Here is a 19,163-nt window from a genome sequence, read left to right as displayed (position 1 = left end):
CTAAATGTCACATATGTACTCTAAACATCTGATTTAATCACACGTAGATTTTTGTAGGGAAATAGATTTGCAATAGAAAAAAGAGAAACTTTAATATTTTTTCAAGCATCATAACCAACCATGTCCCAAGTTTATCTGATCTAAATTCAAATCTACTTTTCAGTATCTCAAGACCTCTAGACCAAGAGCCCTTCTGGTTGGGTTAGGTGCCCTTCCTCTGTGCTAGGCAGCACTCAGTGCTTTCCTCATTAGGGCACACATCACATTGCTCTGTAATATTTGTTGACATATGCACCTTTCCTTTACATTCCAAGTTCCTTAAAATCAAACACCACATCCTAAGAATGTGTACCCATGAGACTATTCAAGTGTGACTAATCTGAACAGACACTGGCTTCTAAATGAACAAATACTGAGCTAGCATTGACCTGTATGAATCAGACGGATTAAGCTCTAATTCTTCCACTTCCGGATGACACTAGGAAAGTCGGCCCAATGCTCTGAATCTCAATTTTGTCATCTGTAAAGTGGAGAGATAATCCTTATTCTACCTATTTCATAGCGGTGTCAGAGCCCAGAGTATTCGTGTTAGTCATGTGTGTCATCCCTTGCTCCAACTGACTCACGTGCTCTTGTTTCTTAGCATTGCTTTCCTTGGTTCACTGGAATCACCTTTTTATTGCTTCTTGACATCAGCAGTTCAGAGCTGACTAACCATTAATTGCTCTGGACTGTTTACTTTTCATTCCCCTAAGAAGATAAGGCACAGACAGGGTATCAGCTGTCCTGATACCGTGCATGTTCTGTCCCCAAGGAAAATGTAGTTATTCAAATATGGGAATTATTTCCCAGAACTTCCTGGAAAATTTTGGTTTTCGGCTGTTTGGAGAATAGTTCTTATAAAACTCAAGCCAGCCTAAAACCTGCGATGTTGCTGAGGATGCCTCTGGACTGATCTCTTGCCTCCACCTTCCAAATGCTGGGACTGCAAACGTATGCCACCAAGCCTGGCCTAGGAAGAATTCTTAAATTATTCTAATTCTTTAGATCTCTATTACTTTCAATTAAGGAAAGATGGGAGACCAGAAAATCATTAAAGATAATATAGAAGGCAATTATTCTCATAAATCTGGACTATAAAGAGATCTATAAACCAACTAAATAAAAATTTGTTTAAATGAGATTTTTGTTGAAAATATTTATTTTCATTAACACATTTATTTATCATCTGTGTGCATGTGTGCACACATCACACCATATGTGTGGAGGTCAGAGGATAATTTTGTGTTGTGGGTTCTCACTTTCTACCTTGTAGAACACAGAGAACAAACTCAAGTCATCAGGTGTGGTGGCAGGTGCCTTTCCCCATGAGTCATCTTACTGACTCTGGAATTCAAGTTTCATTCATTTGAAAGACCCACCACCCTGTCTCCAGTGTCCAGTTGATGTCTTAGCTTCCAAAGTACAGGGAGTACAGACACAACCATCACAGCTGACCCAGACGGCATCTTGATCTTGAATTTCTAGTCTACAAAACTGTGAGAAAATAAATCTTGGTTCCTTAAGCCACCCAGTCTATGGTATTTTGTATAGAAGCTTAGACTAAAGCAGCCCCAAGAGCAACTAATTATCAGCCTCTCAGTAGAACACAGATACCAGGATTTGGGGAGCTCCTGGATGATTTAATGTCTGCACAGCTTCTTTATCTTACTTTACCTTCAAACTATGACAGAACCAGGCTTTATTTACTGTAACTGTATAAAAATAAGTCAAATAATCAGTATATATAGAACTACAACAAAACTTACCTCAAAAGTCATCTGGCAGGGTGCTGTGCCTGATGTATCTTGAGAACAGCCCACCTCCTCTGAAGCCAGAGTCAGTTTTGCAGAAAGCCTGGGCATCATAGGCTGTATTTCTATATAAGAAGGAATACCAACAAATCAGAACAGCATCAGGAGCCAAGAAGGCCTTTTCCTGATGAAAGATTACCTGCAAAAAGCAAAATATGGGAACTGGTTAGACATCAGCAAATTGTTTTAACATTTAGAAGTACTTTCTAGAGGAAAGAAAGCTAATCTCATATTTATAATTTTTTTTAGATTGGTTAAACTGATCTGAAATTTCAGTTTCCATAAAGTCACCTCCAGTGCTGACATTCTAGCTGATAGTTCTGCATTTTTCGGCAAATCAGCTTATTGCTTAATAAACGTAAGTCCATTAAAGGAATTAATTTAGAGCTGAAAAACTGAAAAGTTCAAGAATGACTGTTTCAGGTATGTGCTTTTTAAACTATTGTAGCCCTTAACAAGAGTCAAATTCTCACTAATTTTAATTTTAGACTTGGTGTCTTTGTGTTTCATGTGTGTTGACTCAGAGTTATCTTTCCACAAAGCAGCTGGGAGGGGCATGGATTATCTATCCACAGCAAAAAGAGTATCACAGTATGCACCATCTTTCTTTTTTTCCTGTACCTGAGTATAGTGGCTATTCCTGGTTGTCAACTTGACTATATCTGGAATGAACTACAATCCAGAATTGGAAGGCTCACCTATGATCCTAATCTGGAGGCTGAGAGATACAAGTTTCTGACCTGGATCTTGGCATGAAGATCTTGAAGCCTAGTGGCTATGAATTCAAGATTAAGACAGTTTCAAGGAGTTCAAGGTCATCTGGGATTAAAGGCCTGGTATCACACACCTTTAATCTGGACCACACCCTCTGCTGGAGATCTACATAAGGACATTGGAAGAAGGAAGACTCTCATTCTCCTTTGCCTGCTTGCCTCGTGGGACTGAGCATCTGCTAGATCCTTGGACTTCCATCCACAGCTGCTGCTGACCATTGTTGGGGAACTGGACTGCAGACATTAAGTCATCAACAAATTCTCTAACTATATAGAGACTACGCATACATTCTGTGACTCTAGAGAACCCTGACTAATACATTGAGTTACAAACCAAAACAAAAACCTCCCACTTTAATAAAACAGTCCCCTGCAGAACAATCAAGAATAAAGCCACTATAACAAGTTAATTCAACTTTAAAAGTCTAATCACAGTAAATCCACCTTGAAATCATAATGATTTAACTATTTAAAAAAGTGTTTTCCCAAGATATAACCCTCGATATTCATTTTAACAGGGTACATTCTGTTATCATTGTGTTCTCTGAATGTAATTCTGCCCACAAAGCCCTGAATAAAATGGCAGCAAGGTCATACCACACAGAAGCTCAGTGACCTTGCCACTGAACCCAGATACTCTGCATCAGTCTTTATGATACCAGTGACTAACTGCCTTATTTGTAGAAACTTCCCTTTTCTAATTCAATTACTTTTCTGTAAAATAAGGAACAACTGTTTAAAATAGTAAGATAGTACAGAAATGAAGGGAGCATCTATGCAGGAGAAAAGGGGTTGTAAATGTCTCTGAATTCTTTAGAATAATCTTAATAACCATTTAAAATAAAGTGTGCTAAAAAATCAAAATAAATTGTGTACTTTTTAAGAAGTCTACTCCAAACATCTCAGTCTACACACCAAAAAGGAAATGAGCAAGCAAACAAGATATAAATAGAACAGCTTGAGTTAAATATATAAAGGTGAAAGAATCAGAAATATTATTTCAAGAAAAATTGAACCTATGCTGAAATCTGATGTTCATGGTCAAATATACACTATAAAACAAATACTTTGAAATTTAATAAAGACACATTCATGGTGGGGGGAAGAAAAGGAAAAAGAAAATGTAATAATCCAGAATGGATAACAAAAAGAAAGAGGCTTATTTGCTAAGCCTGACAAACTGGGTTCAACCCTGGGTCCTGCATTTTGGAGAGAGTGGAATCAGACAAGTTTCCCTCTGACCTCCACACGTGTACCAGGGCACGAGGAAGCATGGCCTGCTCACTTGAGAGATAGCTAGATCAAAGGAAACTGGTAGTCACATCACTGCTGTGTGACAAAGGCTTTAGCCATGTTATGTAAGCAGCCACAGGACTCAGAACTATACAGTGCAGGTGGTGAGATGCAGGAGCTTTACATGTCACTACCAAGGTAAAGTACAATCCAAGGCATTCACCATTCAAGCATGCAAGGCTGGCGCTCAGCAACCCTGAGGACCTCTGACCTACCAGGTGTCAACATGAGATATCTTCAAGCTAAACAGATCATGGGCAACTGACTCTAAATTACCAAGCAATGATGCTTGATACCATCAAAGTTGTAATACAGCAAGCAAACGTACCTGAGAAATAAAGAGAAACTGTAAAATAAAGATCTATACCTTTAACAAAGAAAAAGAAGCCATGAAACAAGAATCCACCATAATAAATCTAACCAAAACTAACAGAGAAACATTTTTAGAAATCTTGGAATTTAAAGATACGTTTGAAATTAAAACCTTATAAATGGGGGTCTGGAGAGATACTACATGGTTAAGAGCACTTACTGCTCTTGCAGCGGCCTGGATTTGATTCCTGGCACCCGCATGATGACTCAAAACCATCTATAACTCCAGTTCCTGGGGCTCTAATGCCTTCTTTTGACCTCTACAGATATCAATCACTAATGAGATATAGATAATACATGCAGACAAAACACCTACACATAAAATAAACAAATGTAATACAAATAAATCTTTAAAAATACTTATAAATGGTTGATTATGAATAATAACACAAAATGGAACTCAAATATCTACCGAACGATAAGTACTGGGCTTAACAAAATGTAAGCTATAACTTCAACCATAAAAAGAAAGTACACACTGGCTAGTCAACTTGACATATAAACTAGAGTTATCTGAAAGGAGAGAGGCCTAATTGAGAAAATGCCTCCAAAAGATCTGGCTGCAAGGTATTTTCTAATTTATTTATTGATGGGGGAGGGTCTAGCCCATTGTGGGTGGCACCATCCCTGGACTAGTTCGTCCTGGGTTCTGTAAGAAAGCAGGCTGAACAAGCCAGTCAACAGCATCCCTCTATGACTTCTATATCAGCTCCTGCCTCCAGGCTCCTGCCTCCAGGCTCCTGCCTTGTTTGAGATCCTGTCCAGACTTCCTTCAATGATAACAGTGACATGCAAGTGTAAGCCAAATAAACCCTTTCCTCCCCAACTTGCTTTTTGTCATGGCATTTCGTTATAGCAATAGAAACACAAAGACACACTGTAACATAGAAAATCCTAATAAATCATGCCTAAACACTAGATATAAAAGGCTATGTGTCATATCCCACAATGTTCAAAATTGTAAATCAATAGAGGGGAAAAAATTAATGTTGCCAAGGCACAGGGATTTAGGGCAAGTAGAATGATTACTGTTGTAGAATTTTTTTAGGTGAAGAAAATATTGGAATTAGATAATACTCATGATTAGATGATAATTGAGAGCATATGATTAGATAATGAATTAGATAATTATTGAAATATATGAAAAACAGGTGAACATCGAAGCATCAAAAACAGCATATTATGACATGTGGAATTTATAACAATCAAGAATAAAATAAAAGAAATTAAGATAGTTCCAAGAGAAGTAATGACAAAATTATTATAAAACAAAGACACATATAAGTTACTATTTGAACAAGCTAACCAGGTACAAAGTCTAATTTTCTAAAAAACAAAGCAGGTTGGTGGGATGGTTCTGCAGGCTTGCCCTGCAAGCCTGACCACAGGAATTATATCCTTGGATCCCATATTGGAAGGATAACCGACTCTAGATAGTTGTTCTCTAACCTCCACCAACAGGCCACACCTGGAAAAGCCTTTACCCAGCAGGGATAAGATTTCCCTGTGTCCCCACAGATGAAGCCCCTTCTCCCCTAGTCTTTCTCAGACTACATACTAGAGCCCCTCCCTGGGGCTGAGGGCCATTAAGGTAGAGTTACCCTACAATATGTGGTGGAAGCAGCTGGATACTCAACTGAGTGTCAGGACACTGCCTCTCTGTGAGGAGTGTAAACAGTCAGCAAGCCTAGCTGGAACAATCCTTTTGCAAAGGGCACAGCTGAATTTCCCAAGATGGCAGTTGCTTGGCTTGGAGGACAGTCATAATAGACACATAAAAATACAATAATACAATAAAATGTTTAAAAAAGTCACTTATCACTGGTGAGCTGGCTCAGCGGTGAACAGCACTGACTGCTCTTCCGGAGGTCATGAGTTCAAATCCCAGCACCACATGGTGGCAACAAACAAAAAGAAGTCACATATCTAAACATATCACAACAAAACTCATAATAACAAAGATAAAGAAAGAACCCTAAAAGTCATGGGGACCATAAATAAAATGAATCAAAAGAAACACAAGCTAGGGCCAGGGCAACAGCTAGCTCAGGCACTTGCTGTGCAAGCCTGGTAACCTGAGTTTGATCCCCAGGATTGTATCTTCCATCAGGAAAGGTGGAAGGAGAGAGCCAATTTCCCAACCTTGTACTCCGATCTCTGTATTTATGCCACTGCACGAACTACCCCCACCACTCACCCCACCTGGCAACAGACTCAATAATATGAGAGGCAGAGGCAAAGAGGGATGTTAGATTTCTTATCAGCAAAACTTAGTGCAAAAGGATGATCTGGTACTTGCACCTTCAAAGATAAGAAAAGTAACTTTGATTCTGGACCTTCTTCCCTCCCCACTCTTTTTTTTTTTTTTTTTTTTTTAAGTATTGTGGATAGAACTCAAGATCTCACAGATGCTATGCAAAAAAATGTTCTATCCCTAAACAACACCCTCAACTTCTTATTCATAATATTCTTGGTATGGACTTTAAAATACATGTGTGCAAGAACACATGTGCCCATAGGCCAGCTGAGGGTGTCAGGTATCCTGCTCTATTCCTTTCTACCTTAGTCTCATGAACCAGTTCTTACCCTGAATCTGGAGCTAGATTAGCAGCTAGCAAACCCCATATCCTCCTGTCCTATAGTGACAGGGTTATGGAAGAATAACTTTTTGCATGGGTTCTGGGGATTCTTACTCAGGTTCTCATTGAATCTCTTCCCTAGCTACATATGGACTTTTAAGATAGGTAACTACCATTAAAAAATAAGAAACTTAGGATGGACTGCTCTTCCAGAGGTCATGAATTCAATTCCCAGCAACCACATGGTGGCTCACAACCATCTGTAATGAGATCTGATGCTCTCTTCTGGTATGTCTGAAGACAGCTAGAGTGTATTCATATATAATAAATAAATAAATCTAGAAAGAAAGAAAGAAAGAAAGAAAGAAAGAAAGAAAGAAAGAAAGAAAGAAAGAAAGAAAGAAAGAAAGAAAGAAATTGGGATAGAGAAATGGGTCAGCCGTTAAAAGTAAACACACAACCAAAAATACAAAAACCAACAAACAAAAAACTCAGAAGAACACTTGGTTACCATGTATAATGTCATTGGTTCAATTTATAGCCCATGCAGAGAAAAGGAAGGAAGGGAGGAGGGAGAGAAGAAGGGAGGGGAAATAGGGAGAAGGGAAGGGCGAGGGAAAGCAAGAAAGGGGAGAGAAGAGAAGAGCAGAGAATAAAAGAGGAGAGGGGAGGGGAGGAGATTGATTTTAAATATTTATCAGGGGTCAGAGAGATGGCTCAGCAGGTAAAGACACTTGCAACTTGAATTTGATTTCTGGAACCCATATGGTAGATGGAGAGAATATAGACTCTGATAAGTTACTGACTTCCACATGTATACCTTACACAAAACAAATGAAAAAAAAAGATTACTTTTAACAAGTCCTTATGCTAAGTACCACTAAACCAATCAGCACAGCCATTTAAAAAGAACTGATGCTATCAGGCAGGAGAGTCAGGTGCTCACCCACCTTTAGTTTCAGCACTTGGGAGGTAGAGGCCAGCCTGGTCTAAAGACTGAGTTCCAGGACAGCCAAGGCTACAAAGAGAAATCCTGTCTTGAAAAAAATTTTGATACTTTTTCAGGTCATATAAAGGAAGAAAATGGGATATTATCAATTAAACTACCTCTTCATATAGCTCTTTAATGATTAAAGATGATGGAAAAACTTTAATTGTGTGCCAATATAAACACCCACCAAAACAATTTCTTGGGACCTCTCTAGCAATGAAGGTACAGAATTGGAGGTACAGAATGACACTAAGTCAAATGACTGTGGAAAGTGCTTGATTTTCCTTAAACTTATGACTTGAAATGTATAAAAGCAAGACTTAAAAAGAACAAGGTCAAGATGACTCATCTGATAAAATAAAAAATCAATATCCTTCAGAGGAAGATAACAGGATATAGAATATGACTGTGCATTGCCTGTTATAAAATTGTACAAGCCAGATGTGGTAGCACATGCCTGCAATCCAGTGGTTCTCAAGTGGAGACCTCTTTGGGATCAAGTATCAGATGTTTACATTATAATTCATAGCAGTAGCAAAAATAGTTATGAAGTAGCAATGAAATAATTCTGTGGTTGGGGGTCATAACAACATGAGTACTGTATAAAGGGTCACAGTGTTAGGAAGTTTGAGAACCACTGCTGTAACCCTAGCACTACAGAGGCTGAGGTCAGAGCATTTCTTCAGGTTTGAGGACATTCTGGCATACTTGGTGAATACCAGGTCAGCCAGGACTATAGCATGGAACCTGATCTAGCACCAAACAAATAAATACAAAATTGTAAAATATGCACAAAAGGTAATATAAACAAGAAAATACCAGTGATCACAAGTCAAAGAAAGCAGTGGTGATACACACCTGTAACAACACCACTTGGCAAGAGGATTGCCATGAGTTTCAGATCAACCAAGACATGTGTTGTGTGACTGAGAGAGAGACAGCGACAAAGAGAGACACAAAGACACACACACACAGACAGGCTCAGACAGAAAGAGGTGATCAACAGAAACAGGGCTTGGTATGGTACAGATCAGTCAATGCCCCTACCAAGGGCTCAGCATTGCTACCAATGCTCCACACCAGCCTCATGGTCCTTGATGAATCAGTTTCTTTCTTAGATCTCCTCTACACACAGTCCAGTCTGAGCCTGACAACTGGGGACACTGCTTCCCACATCCTGTTTCCTTAGTGGCATTTCCAGTCCCTAATATTCATAGGGACCTCTTTAGTAATCATCCTGGAATTTTGGTTGCTTTAAAATAAACCACAGAAATATTACAAAAATGTTTTTGTTTTAATCCCAGGTGTGAGAATTTGAGCTGTTTTAGACTGTCTGCAGCAGATATGATTTGCCTCATGCTCTAGCAGAAACATGATTTTGCCAGCTGTAGATAGTTTCTGTGATTGTGTGATGTTTGAAATTCTAGGGACTAGAGCAGACATTACATGCCCCTAGGAACTTGATGCCCCTAATTAGCTTCTTTGCTGCGTGTCTGGAAGACTTTTCTAGCTCCAACAGCTACAGGGCTGAATATTCTCTGATTACCACCATCTGCAGCTGCAGGTTTAATCTTCACCATCAGGATATAAATTTCTTCTTGTTTCGTTTTTGCGTATGACCATGACCAACCAACAACCCAATAACTCTGTCTCTTGGGACCCTAACATTTACAATCCCTTTGAGAGGCAGCCTTACCTTAGTTAAATGTCTCACTAATCTCTGCACTGTCATAAGCCTTTAGGGTCAAACCATGTTGAAATTCCCTCTGCAGGGAGGTGGTGGCCCATGTCTTTAATCCCAGGACTGATAAGGCAAGGCAGGCAGATTTCTGTGGCCAGCCTGGTCCTCAAATTGAGTTCCAGGACAGACAGAGCTACACAGAGAAAATCTGTCTTGAAAAAATTAAATAAAAATAAAAATTCCTTCTGCAACCCCCATAAACACACACTACACCATTGTTCTACACAATATCTACCCCTCTCTTCAGGTCCAAATAAGAGAACCTTGATTCTATCAAAGTTCATTCTGGGGAACCAATGAGTTTATTGGGTTTTTTACAGAGCAGAAATGAGGGGTTACTTAAAGGAGTGTGGGTACTCCTGGAAAGCCTTTACCCAGCAGGAATGTTGGCTTTTCCCCTCTAGTCTTCCCATCCTATATACTCTAGCCCCTCCCTAAGGCCTCATGCAATAAAGGCCAACTTTGTCGCATCTGTCATAGGGAGCAACTGAGTACTCATGTGAGGGAATAGTGACCTTTTTGGCCCCTCTATGAGGAGGTGTAAACAGTCAACATGCCCATAACTGCCCATATCCATCTGGGACAGATAATCCTTTTTCAAGGGGCACACGTGATGTGGTGGTTCAAATACGAATGGCCTCCATAGACTCATGGGTTTGAATGCTTGGCCCATGGGGAGTGGCACTATTAGATGTGGCCTTGTTGGAGGACGTGTGTCACTGCGGAGGTGGGCTTTGAGATTTTCTAGTGCTTAAGTTCCACCCAGTATGGAACTGTCTCCACCTGGCTGCCTTTGGACCAAGGTGTAGAATTCTTGGCTCCTCCAGTCTGCTTGGATGCTTCCCACCATGATGATAATGGACTAAGCCTTTGAAACTGTAAGCCAGCTCCAATTAAATGTTGTCCTTTATAAGAGTTGCCTTTTTAAGAGTTGGTTGTGTTGTCTTTTCACAGCAATTGAAACCCTAAGGCAGGTAAACTCTCCAAGATAGCAGTTCTTGGCTCAGAAGACAGTTATGCACAGCAGATGCTAAATTCAGGGCAGACTTTAACGTTTCTATTATAGATGTGTTCATTTATAAAAGATAGTTCCAATTAAGTGTTATCTTAATTAATGCACAGACTCAGGAGCAAAAGCAAAGAATGCTTTTGGGTTTTTGACACAGGGTTTCTCTGTGTAGCCCTGGCTATCCTGGACCTCACCCTGTAGAACAAACTGGCCTCGAAATCAGAGCTCCACCTGCCTATGCTTCCTGAGTGCTAGGATTAAAGGTGTTTGCCACTACCACCTGACTTCTGTCACTATTCTTTTCAAGTGACACACTAACAAACTTGTCTATCCTGTGACTGCACTTTTGAGGATCCTGGCTTATTCTGATGGTGGAGAAACTTCACCAAAACAACTGAATTCCTACTTTTTATTTTTTTTCATGATTTCCTACTTTTCTTTTGGTTCCTTCATTACTTTACATCAGCAGAATGAAACATAAAAATAAATCTGCTCAAATATTCAAAATGAGGAATGAACTGATATAGGGAATGTCAGCAGAGAAATGAACGTTATAGAAAATCAAATGGGTCTTTTCCTAAGGCAGCATTCCAAAGATTGAGTCATGCTCTAGTGCCAAGATCATGAGCCCTACCAAGTGAGAAAACAGTCAAGTCTAAGTTGGGTATCTCCAAGATGACAAACTAGAGACAGACCTGGATCTCAAGGCCTAGCAGAAGGAGTTCAATATCACAGCAGCCAAGGTTTTTACATCTGGGAGTAGTCAGAAAGCTATAATTTTTATTCCAGTTTATCAACAGAAATCTCAGAAAACCCAAGGAAAACTAGTGCATGATTTGGAGAGAACGTAGTGGAAAGTGCATAGTCTTTCTGTTCAGAAGAGAATTCTGCCTAAGCCAGCTTGAAAGATTGTGTGAAAAATAAACTGGAAAAAACCCAGAAGCTGCATCCTGACTGCTGTGCATGATGCAATACTTCAGGCATTACCTTCCCAAGTGAGACTAAGGATCTGGAAAACTAGAAGGATGCTGGCTTATAAAGGTTTACTGAGACAAAGTGCATAAGAACAGCATATAACACAAGGCTGAAATGTGTGTGTGTGTGTGTCTTTAAGAGTTCCCCAGAGCTTTTATATAAATAAATATGAAAGCTGGCAAGATGGCTCAGTAGATAAAGGTGCTTTCTGCCAAGCCTGAAAACTTGACTTGGATCCTCAGAACCCATGAAGTAGAAAGAGAACTGACTCCTCCTGTAAATTATCCTCTTACTGAAGTGGAAACTTCTGGTTTCTTTGGAAAATGAGTTATATCAAATGATGTTTTGCTGAGGCACACAGGTGAAAGGAAGAATGTTTTGCTAACGCAGACACAGGTGAAAGGATGGTTTGTTATGGCAGACATGTGAAAGTTTAGAGTGATATTTAGAAGGAATATAGACATGACCCCAGAGACAGCGGGAGCAGGAGCACCAGCCTGCTCTGCTTCAGTTCGCTGCTCTCTGCTGACAGCTCGCATGTTTGGTTCACCTTGCATTGCATTGTTGAGCTTTGTTGGTGGTGACTTGATAGAAATTCGCCAAAAAAATTCTCATGAGGTTCCTGTGGCTTCTTGCTGCTTCCGTGACCCAGCCTAGTAGGTGATCCTTAGGGTTTCTTCTGGATTGACCTGCCCTTGATGATTCCTGTGTAGTGTCTGCTGAGTGAACTAGTCTGCCACTAATTCACATTGGCATTTTGCTAGAAGGCTGGACTGCTGATATCCCAACAATAAAGATTAGACTCACCCTCAAAGAACTATTTCTTTTTTTTTATTCGATATATTTTTTATTTACATTTCAAATGATTTTCCCTTTTCAGGCTCCCCACTCCCCAAAAGTCACATAAGCCCCCTTCCCTCCCCGTTCTCCCATCCACCCCTTCCCACTTCCCTGTTCTGGTTTTGCCCTATACTGCTACACTGAGTCTTTCCAGAACCAGGGGCCACTCCTCCGTTCTTCTTGTACCTCATTTGATGTGTGGATTATGTTTTGGGTATTCCAGTTTTCTAGGTTAATATCCACTTATTAGTGAGTGCATACCATGATTGATCTTTTGAGACTGGGTTACCTCACTTAGTATGATGTTCTCCAACTCCATCCATTTGTCTAAGAATTTCATAAATTCATTGTTTCTAATAGCTGAATAGTACTCCATTGTGTATATATACCACATTTTTTGCATCCATTCTTCCATTGAGGGATACCTGGGTTCTTTCCAGCTTCTGGCTATTATAAATAGGGCTGCTATGAACATAGTGGAGCGTGTATCCTTATTACATGCTGGGGAATCCTCTGGGTATATGCCCAGGAGTGGTATAGCAGGATCCTCTGGAAGTGACGTGCCCAGTTTTTTGAGGAACTGCCAGACTGATTTCCAGAGTGGTTGTACCAGTTTGCAACCCCACCAGCAGTGGAGGAGTGTTCCTCTTTCTCCACATCCTCATCAACACCTGCTGTCTCCTGAATTTTTAATCTTAGCCATTCTGACTGGTGTAAGGTGAAATCTCAGGGTTGTTTTGATTTGCATTTCCCTAATGACTAATGAAGTTGAGCATTTTTTAAGATGCTTCTCAGCCATTTGAAGTTCTTCAGGTGAAAATTCTTTGTTTAGCTCTGTACCCCATTTTTTAATAGGGTTATTTTGTTTTCTGGGGTCTAACTTCTTGAGTTCTTTGTATATATTGGATGTTAGCCCTCTATCTGATGTAAGGTTGGTGAAGATCTTTTCCCAATTTGTTGGTTGCTGATTTGTCCTTTTGATGGTGTCCTTTGCCTTACGGAACTTTGTAATTTAATGAGGTCCCATTTGTCAATTCTTGATCTTAGAGCATACGCTAGTGATGAAAAGAACTATTTCTAAAAAGGTCTACTTCCCCTGTGTCCTAATAACTTTTCTTTTTTCCACTACCTTTGGTGGATTGTGGGCTAAAGGAGAAGTTGAACCCTTATTAAAGTAGGTTGAGAAAAATATATGCTAACATCTGATCTCCATGCAGACTATGGTACATACATACCCATACACTTGCTCACACACACACACACACACACTTGGATACATACACAAACAAACAAATAAATGTAATAAAAATTTAGTGATAACTAAGTATCATTCACAGGGAAAAAAACTACACAGGAATTCTATAACTGAAAAGTTAAACTTACTGGATTGCTACATCAGCTATGTACATGAAAAGAAGAGCCACTGAAATCACTAAAAACCAGTGTAATGCATCTGTAAACCCAGGTACTCAGGTTAAGGTAGGACTGTCAAATCCAGGAGTTTGAGGCCAGACTGAGCAACATAGTAAGATATCATCTACTTTTTCCTAAAGCTGTATTATTTCACACCTAGAAAAGAGTAGTAATATCCAGAAACTAGAAACAACCTAGATATCCCTCAACCAAAGAACAGATAAAGAAAATGTGCCTCAATTACACAATTGAATAATATGCAGCTATTAAAAACAAGGACTTCATGAATTTTGCAGGCAAATGGATAGAACTAGAAAATATCATCCAGAGTGAGGCAACCCAGACCTAAAAGGACATGCATTGTATGTACTCACTGATAAGTAGATATTAGCCATAAAGTACAGGATATCCGTGCTCCTGAACGACCAACTAAAGAGCATACAGGGGCCAGGCAGTGGTGGCGTACGCCTTTAATCCTAGCACTTGGGGGCAGAGGCAGGCAGATTTCTGAGTTCGAGGCCAGCCTGGTCTACAGAGTGAGTTCCAGGACAGCCAGGGCTACACAGAGAAACCCTGTCTCGAAAAACAAACAACAAAACAAAAAAGAAAGGAAGAAAGAAAGAAAGAAAGAAAGAAAGAAAGAAAGAAAGAAAGAAAGAAGAGAAAAGACACCCAGCACAGGAAGCTCAAAAAGGAGGAAGTCTTAAGTGAAAGTGCTATAGTTCCTCTGAGAAAGGGAACATAATATTCACAGGAGCAATAAGGGAGGCAATGTGTGGAGCAGAGTCTGAAGTAAAGGCCACCCAGCGACCACCCTACCTGGGGATTCATCCTATAAACAGTCACCAAACCCCGACACTACGACAAGAAGCATGTACCAAAAGGAGCATGCCATGGCTGTCTCCAGTGGGGCCCTGCCAGAGCCTTACAAATACAGAGGTAGAAACTAGCAACTAACTATTGGACTGGACTTGGGGTCCCCACGGGGGATCTGGAGGGTGGTCTGGAGGAGCTGAAGGGGTTTATAGCCCCATGGGAAGAACAATGACTTCAGACACCCAGACACCCCAAGACTCCCAGGGACTGAACCATCAACCAAGGGGTACACATGGTTCCAGCCAAAAATGTGGCAGAGGAAAGCCTTGTTGGGCATCAGTGGGAGGAGTGGTCTTTGGTCAGATAAAGGCTCAATAGAGCCCCAACAAAGGGAAACGGATGGGAGGGATTTGGGGGGAAGGTGGGAGTGTGTCAGGTAGAGGGGCATATACATAGAGGCAGGGGGTGGGAGGAGGGGTAGGGAATCTTTGGGGAGGGGGCTTTTGGAAGGGGAAAAATTGGGAAAGGTTTTACCATTGGCAATGTAAATGAAGAAGATACTCAATAAAGAAAGAAAGAAAGGAAGGAAGGAAGGAAGGAAGGAAGGAAGGAAGGAAGGAAGGAAGGAAGGAAGGAAGGAAGGAAGGAAGGAAGGAAGGAAAGGAAGGAAGGAAGGAAGGAAGGAAGAAAGAAAGAAAGAAAGAAAGAAAGAAAGAAAGAAAGAAAGAAAGAAAGAAAGAAAGAAAGAAAGAAAGAAAAGAGCATATAGGGGCTGGATGTACGCACCCCCCAACATATGTATCATATGTACAACTTGGTCTTCACGTGAGTCCCCCGACAACTGGAGCAGGGGCTGTCCCTGCCTCTGTTACTGCCTCTGGATCCCATTTCCCTAGCTGGGAGACCTTGTCTGGCCTTAGTGGGAGTTGATGTGCAGAGTACCCAGGGGAGCCTCTCCCTTCTCAGAGGAAAAGGAGAAGAGGGTATGAGGGGAGGGGTTGTGTGTAGGGAAACTGCAAGGAGAGGGGAGCTGCAGTCTGAATAAGTCAATAAATGAATAAATAAAATAATGGGAAAAAAGAAATTTAAAATTTTTTTCGAAAAAAATTAATAGTCTTAAGCACCATTAGGAAAATATCAATCTGTCTAAACTATATATACCAGAAGTCCCAGAAGGAGAATAAGATAGAAAAAATACTTTAAAAGCATGGACAAAATTTCCTAAAATGGCCGGGTGGTGGTGGTGCACACCTTTAATCCCAGCACTTGGGAGGCAGAGGCAGGTGGATTTCTGAGTTCAAGGCCAGCCTGGTCTACAGAGTGAGTTCCAGGACAGCCAGGGCTACACAGAGAAACCCTGTCTCGAAAAAACCAAAAATTTCCTAAAATTTAAGATGTTAAAATCTCAGCAATACCCAACCAGGAGTTTTAGGTGAACATGTCAAAGCCACAGACAGGTTGGAGATGGCTCACAAAGATGAGAGAAGATCCCAGGAGCCCACTGGCCAGCCAGTCCCGCCAATTGGTGATGAACTTCAAGTTCCGTGTAGGGCCTGAAGATGCCAGACTGTAACCTCTGGCTTTCACACTCTGCCAGTTAGAATGGGTGTTCAGTGTTTAGAACCATGAAAAACTTCAGTTTAAAGTGTTATAGAGAGCAGAGGGGCCCTGAGTGAGTGCTTGCTGTTGACATCAACACAGCCTCAGAACCACAGGATAATGTCAAAGTCTTTCTGGAATGGGGGTGGGGGATGGGTTCAGATAAATGGCAAGCCTTCTTTTCTGGTCTAAGTCCAAATATTGATAATATGTGTAGAAAATGTCTACCATAGCTCTCCCCACCATATTTACCACCTGAAGACTGTTCCCCTACAGACTCTTCCTACTGATTTTAGTAAAACCTGCCTCTATGTTCACCTATATAATAATAACCCTGCTTCCTCTTTATCTATAACAATCTGCCTCCTTATGCAGCTGTATGCAATAAACTTGCCTCCCTGTTCACCTGGATTGTAAGCAGGCTTAAGTCACATTTGGTGAATCTGACTGTTGAGGTTGTATAGAGGCAGGTGAAGGTTTGAAAAGATAATTGAATTTGTGCCCACCCAATTCTCAGTCCCTGTTCCTTTTGTGTGGGCCCACTGTAGTATGGGGCCCAGCACCCCTTTTTGTCCAAGACCTGAGCACATCACAGTTAATGGGCTTCTTGGCTGGGTGCGCTCTGTGAACATGCAGTCATAATCACTGATCCCTCTGCATTTTAAAGTCTCAAATGAAGATCTGATGCGACATTTCTGAAAGATCACTTTTCTTGCTGTTTTTCTTTTTCTAAAGTTTCTAAAGTTTTACAGTAAAGAACAATAGCCAGTGTAAATGACATAAATCACAGTCACCGAAAGAGCTTCTCCTGTGTTGTCTTAATAAGCCTCATTTTTAAAATTGCAGTAATACTGCCATTCTATTTATTGGTGCATTCTTTGCAGGCATTATTATGGTATTATGCTAAAGTACAGGTGTCAGCCCCAGCAAAACCAATAGTTACTAGTTTTCTGAGTCTCTTGAAGAAACCAAATAATATAGCAACTGGATCTCAACTTTGCCATTATTACAGATCTCACTATGTAGCCTGTGCTACCCTGGGACTTTCTATGTAGGCCAGGTTGACCTCAAACTCATAGAGCTCCACCAGTTTCTGCCTCCCAAGTATTGAGATTAATGATCTATACCACCAGACCAAGCTTTGACTCTTTTTCTTATAGAAGTAATATAGCTCATTTTGAAATGGCTCACACCTGCACTCAGGAGGCTGAGATAGGAGGACTGAGAGTTCAAGGCCAGCCTGGACTATATAGCAAGACAGTAGAAAAGCAAAACAGTAGGAAAAGGTGAAAATAGAGAAAGGGGAACAAGAACAACAATAGAACTTCTTGGGACTAGCAAGCTGGCACAGTGGGTAACCCTGATGACCACACAAGCCTGATGACTTGAGACCTGTATTCAGTCTCCATGATCTATGGTGAAAATGGTAAAATCAATTCCAGAAAGTTGTCCTCAGACATCTACAGTTGTGCTATGGCATGCATGTGCTCACAGTTACAAACATACAGACATTAGACAGAATCATTTATAAATGCACACACAATGATAAATGTTGGTATCTTACTGTATTCTTTTTAGAATCCCCATTCCTATGTATTTTGACACAGTTGTATTCATAATGTATGCAATATGTTCTATTGCTTTTTAATTTAATACATTATATGCATTTTGATGTTGTAGCATAGTCATCTAGTCATTAATTTTACTGTTTACCCAGATGTATATGAGCATCATATGTACATAGAACATCATACTCAGTATTTAATCCCCAGTACCAAGAAACAAAGAAAAAGGATGTTATTATAAATTAGCCATTTTTCTATTAATAGGCCTTTAGCTACTTTCTGCTAGCATGAAGAGCAGAACACTTCAAGAATGTGTACTGTGTCCTTGAGAAAATTATTGATCTTTTGTTTTGTTTTGTTTTTTTCAAGACAGGGTTTCTCTGTGTAGCCCTGGCTGTCCTGGAACTCACTCTGTTCGAGGCTGACCTCGAACTCAGAAATCCGCCTGTCTCTGCCTCCCAAGTGCTGGGATCACAGGCGTGCACCACCACCACCTGACTTATTTGATCTTTTAAAGATACCTACCTCATAAAGTTGTTTTAGGGATTAAGTAAAAGTATGTAATGCATTCAGCATAGTGGTTATTCAGAGCATGTGGTTCTCAATACGTAATAATTAACATTAGCGACTCTGGAATTCATATTTTAATGCATATAGCTTTTAATTTCATTGAAAATTTGAGGACTGAGTAGAACTTTTTATCAGACTCCATTTATATTTTTCTTGAAATTGCTTTTTAAAAGCTGTTTCAAATAATAGCAGCATTTGTGATTCAGATGCAAGTTCCATTATACTTTGCTAGCGATTGGAAGCCTGAAGATCTGGGTTCAAACCCTGAGCCCTACCTGGTCAAAAGAGAAAACAGATTCCTGCAAGTTATACTCTGCAATCCACACATGCACTGAGCATGAGGTGTACAAATAGAGTTGCAAAAATGAAAAAAATGAAGACATAATAAGAATATTAAGGGGATGCTGGAAAGATAGCTCAGCAGTTAAAAGCCTTGGCTGCTCTTCCAAAGGACCTGAGTTTGATTTTCAGCACCCATGTGGCTACTCACAACTGTTTTTAACTCTAAAAAAAATCTAATGCCCTCTTCTAGCTTCCTCCAGTACTAATCACACACATGATACACAGACATACATGCAGGCAAAATATACAAAAGAAATAATAAGGGGGCAAAAGAGCACAGAAATCTACTTATATTAGTTTCTTTGGTCTTTAGTCAACCTTTATAAAATCTTCCCAGTGTAAGGCAAATTTGGCAGCCAGAAACTCTTTAGAATGTATCAAAAGCTTAGTCTCATCTGGTTTAATGGATAACTAGTGATTTATAAAACCACA

At 40.2% G+C, this 19,163-nt stretch overlaps 1 protein-coding gene across 1 annotated transcript in view; it reads right to left on the bottom strand.

Annotated features, from left to right (window-relative positions):
• The window catches only part of C1H11orf80 (chromosome 1 C11orf80 homolog), a 76,862-nt gene that overhangs the window by 44,145 nt on the left and 13,554 nt on the right, over positions 1-19,163 (bottom strand). The window contains 1 exon segment of the mRNA XM_052193364.1: positions 1,809-1,918. Coding sequence (XP_052049324.1) covers positions 1,809-1,918 — 110 coding nt within the window.

Source organism: Apodemus sylvaticus, chromosome 1 (genome assembly GCF_947179515.1).
Source record: "Apodemus sylvaticus chromosome 1, mApoSyl1.1, whole genome shotgun sequence".
In the NCBI taxonomy this organism is placed as follows: Eukaryota; Metazoa; Chordata; class Mammalia; order Rodentia; family Muridae; genus Apodemus; species Apodemus sylvaticus.
The sequence above is the reverse complement of the archived record's forward strand: the minus strand, read 5'-3'. Positions and strand labels throughout refer to the sequence as shown.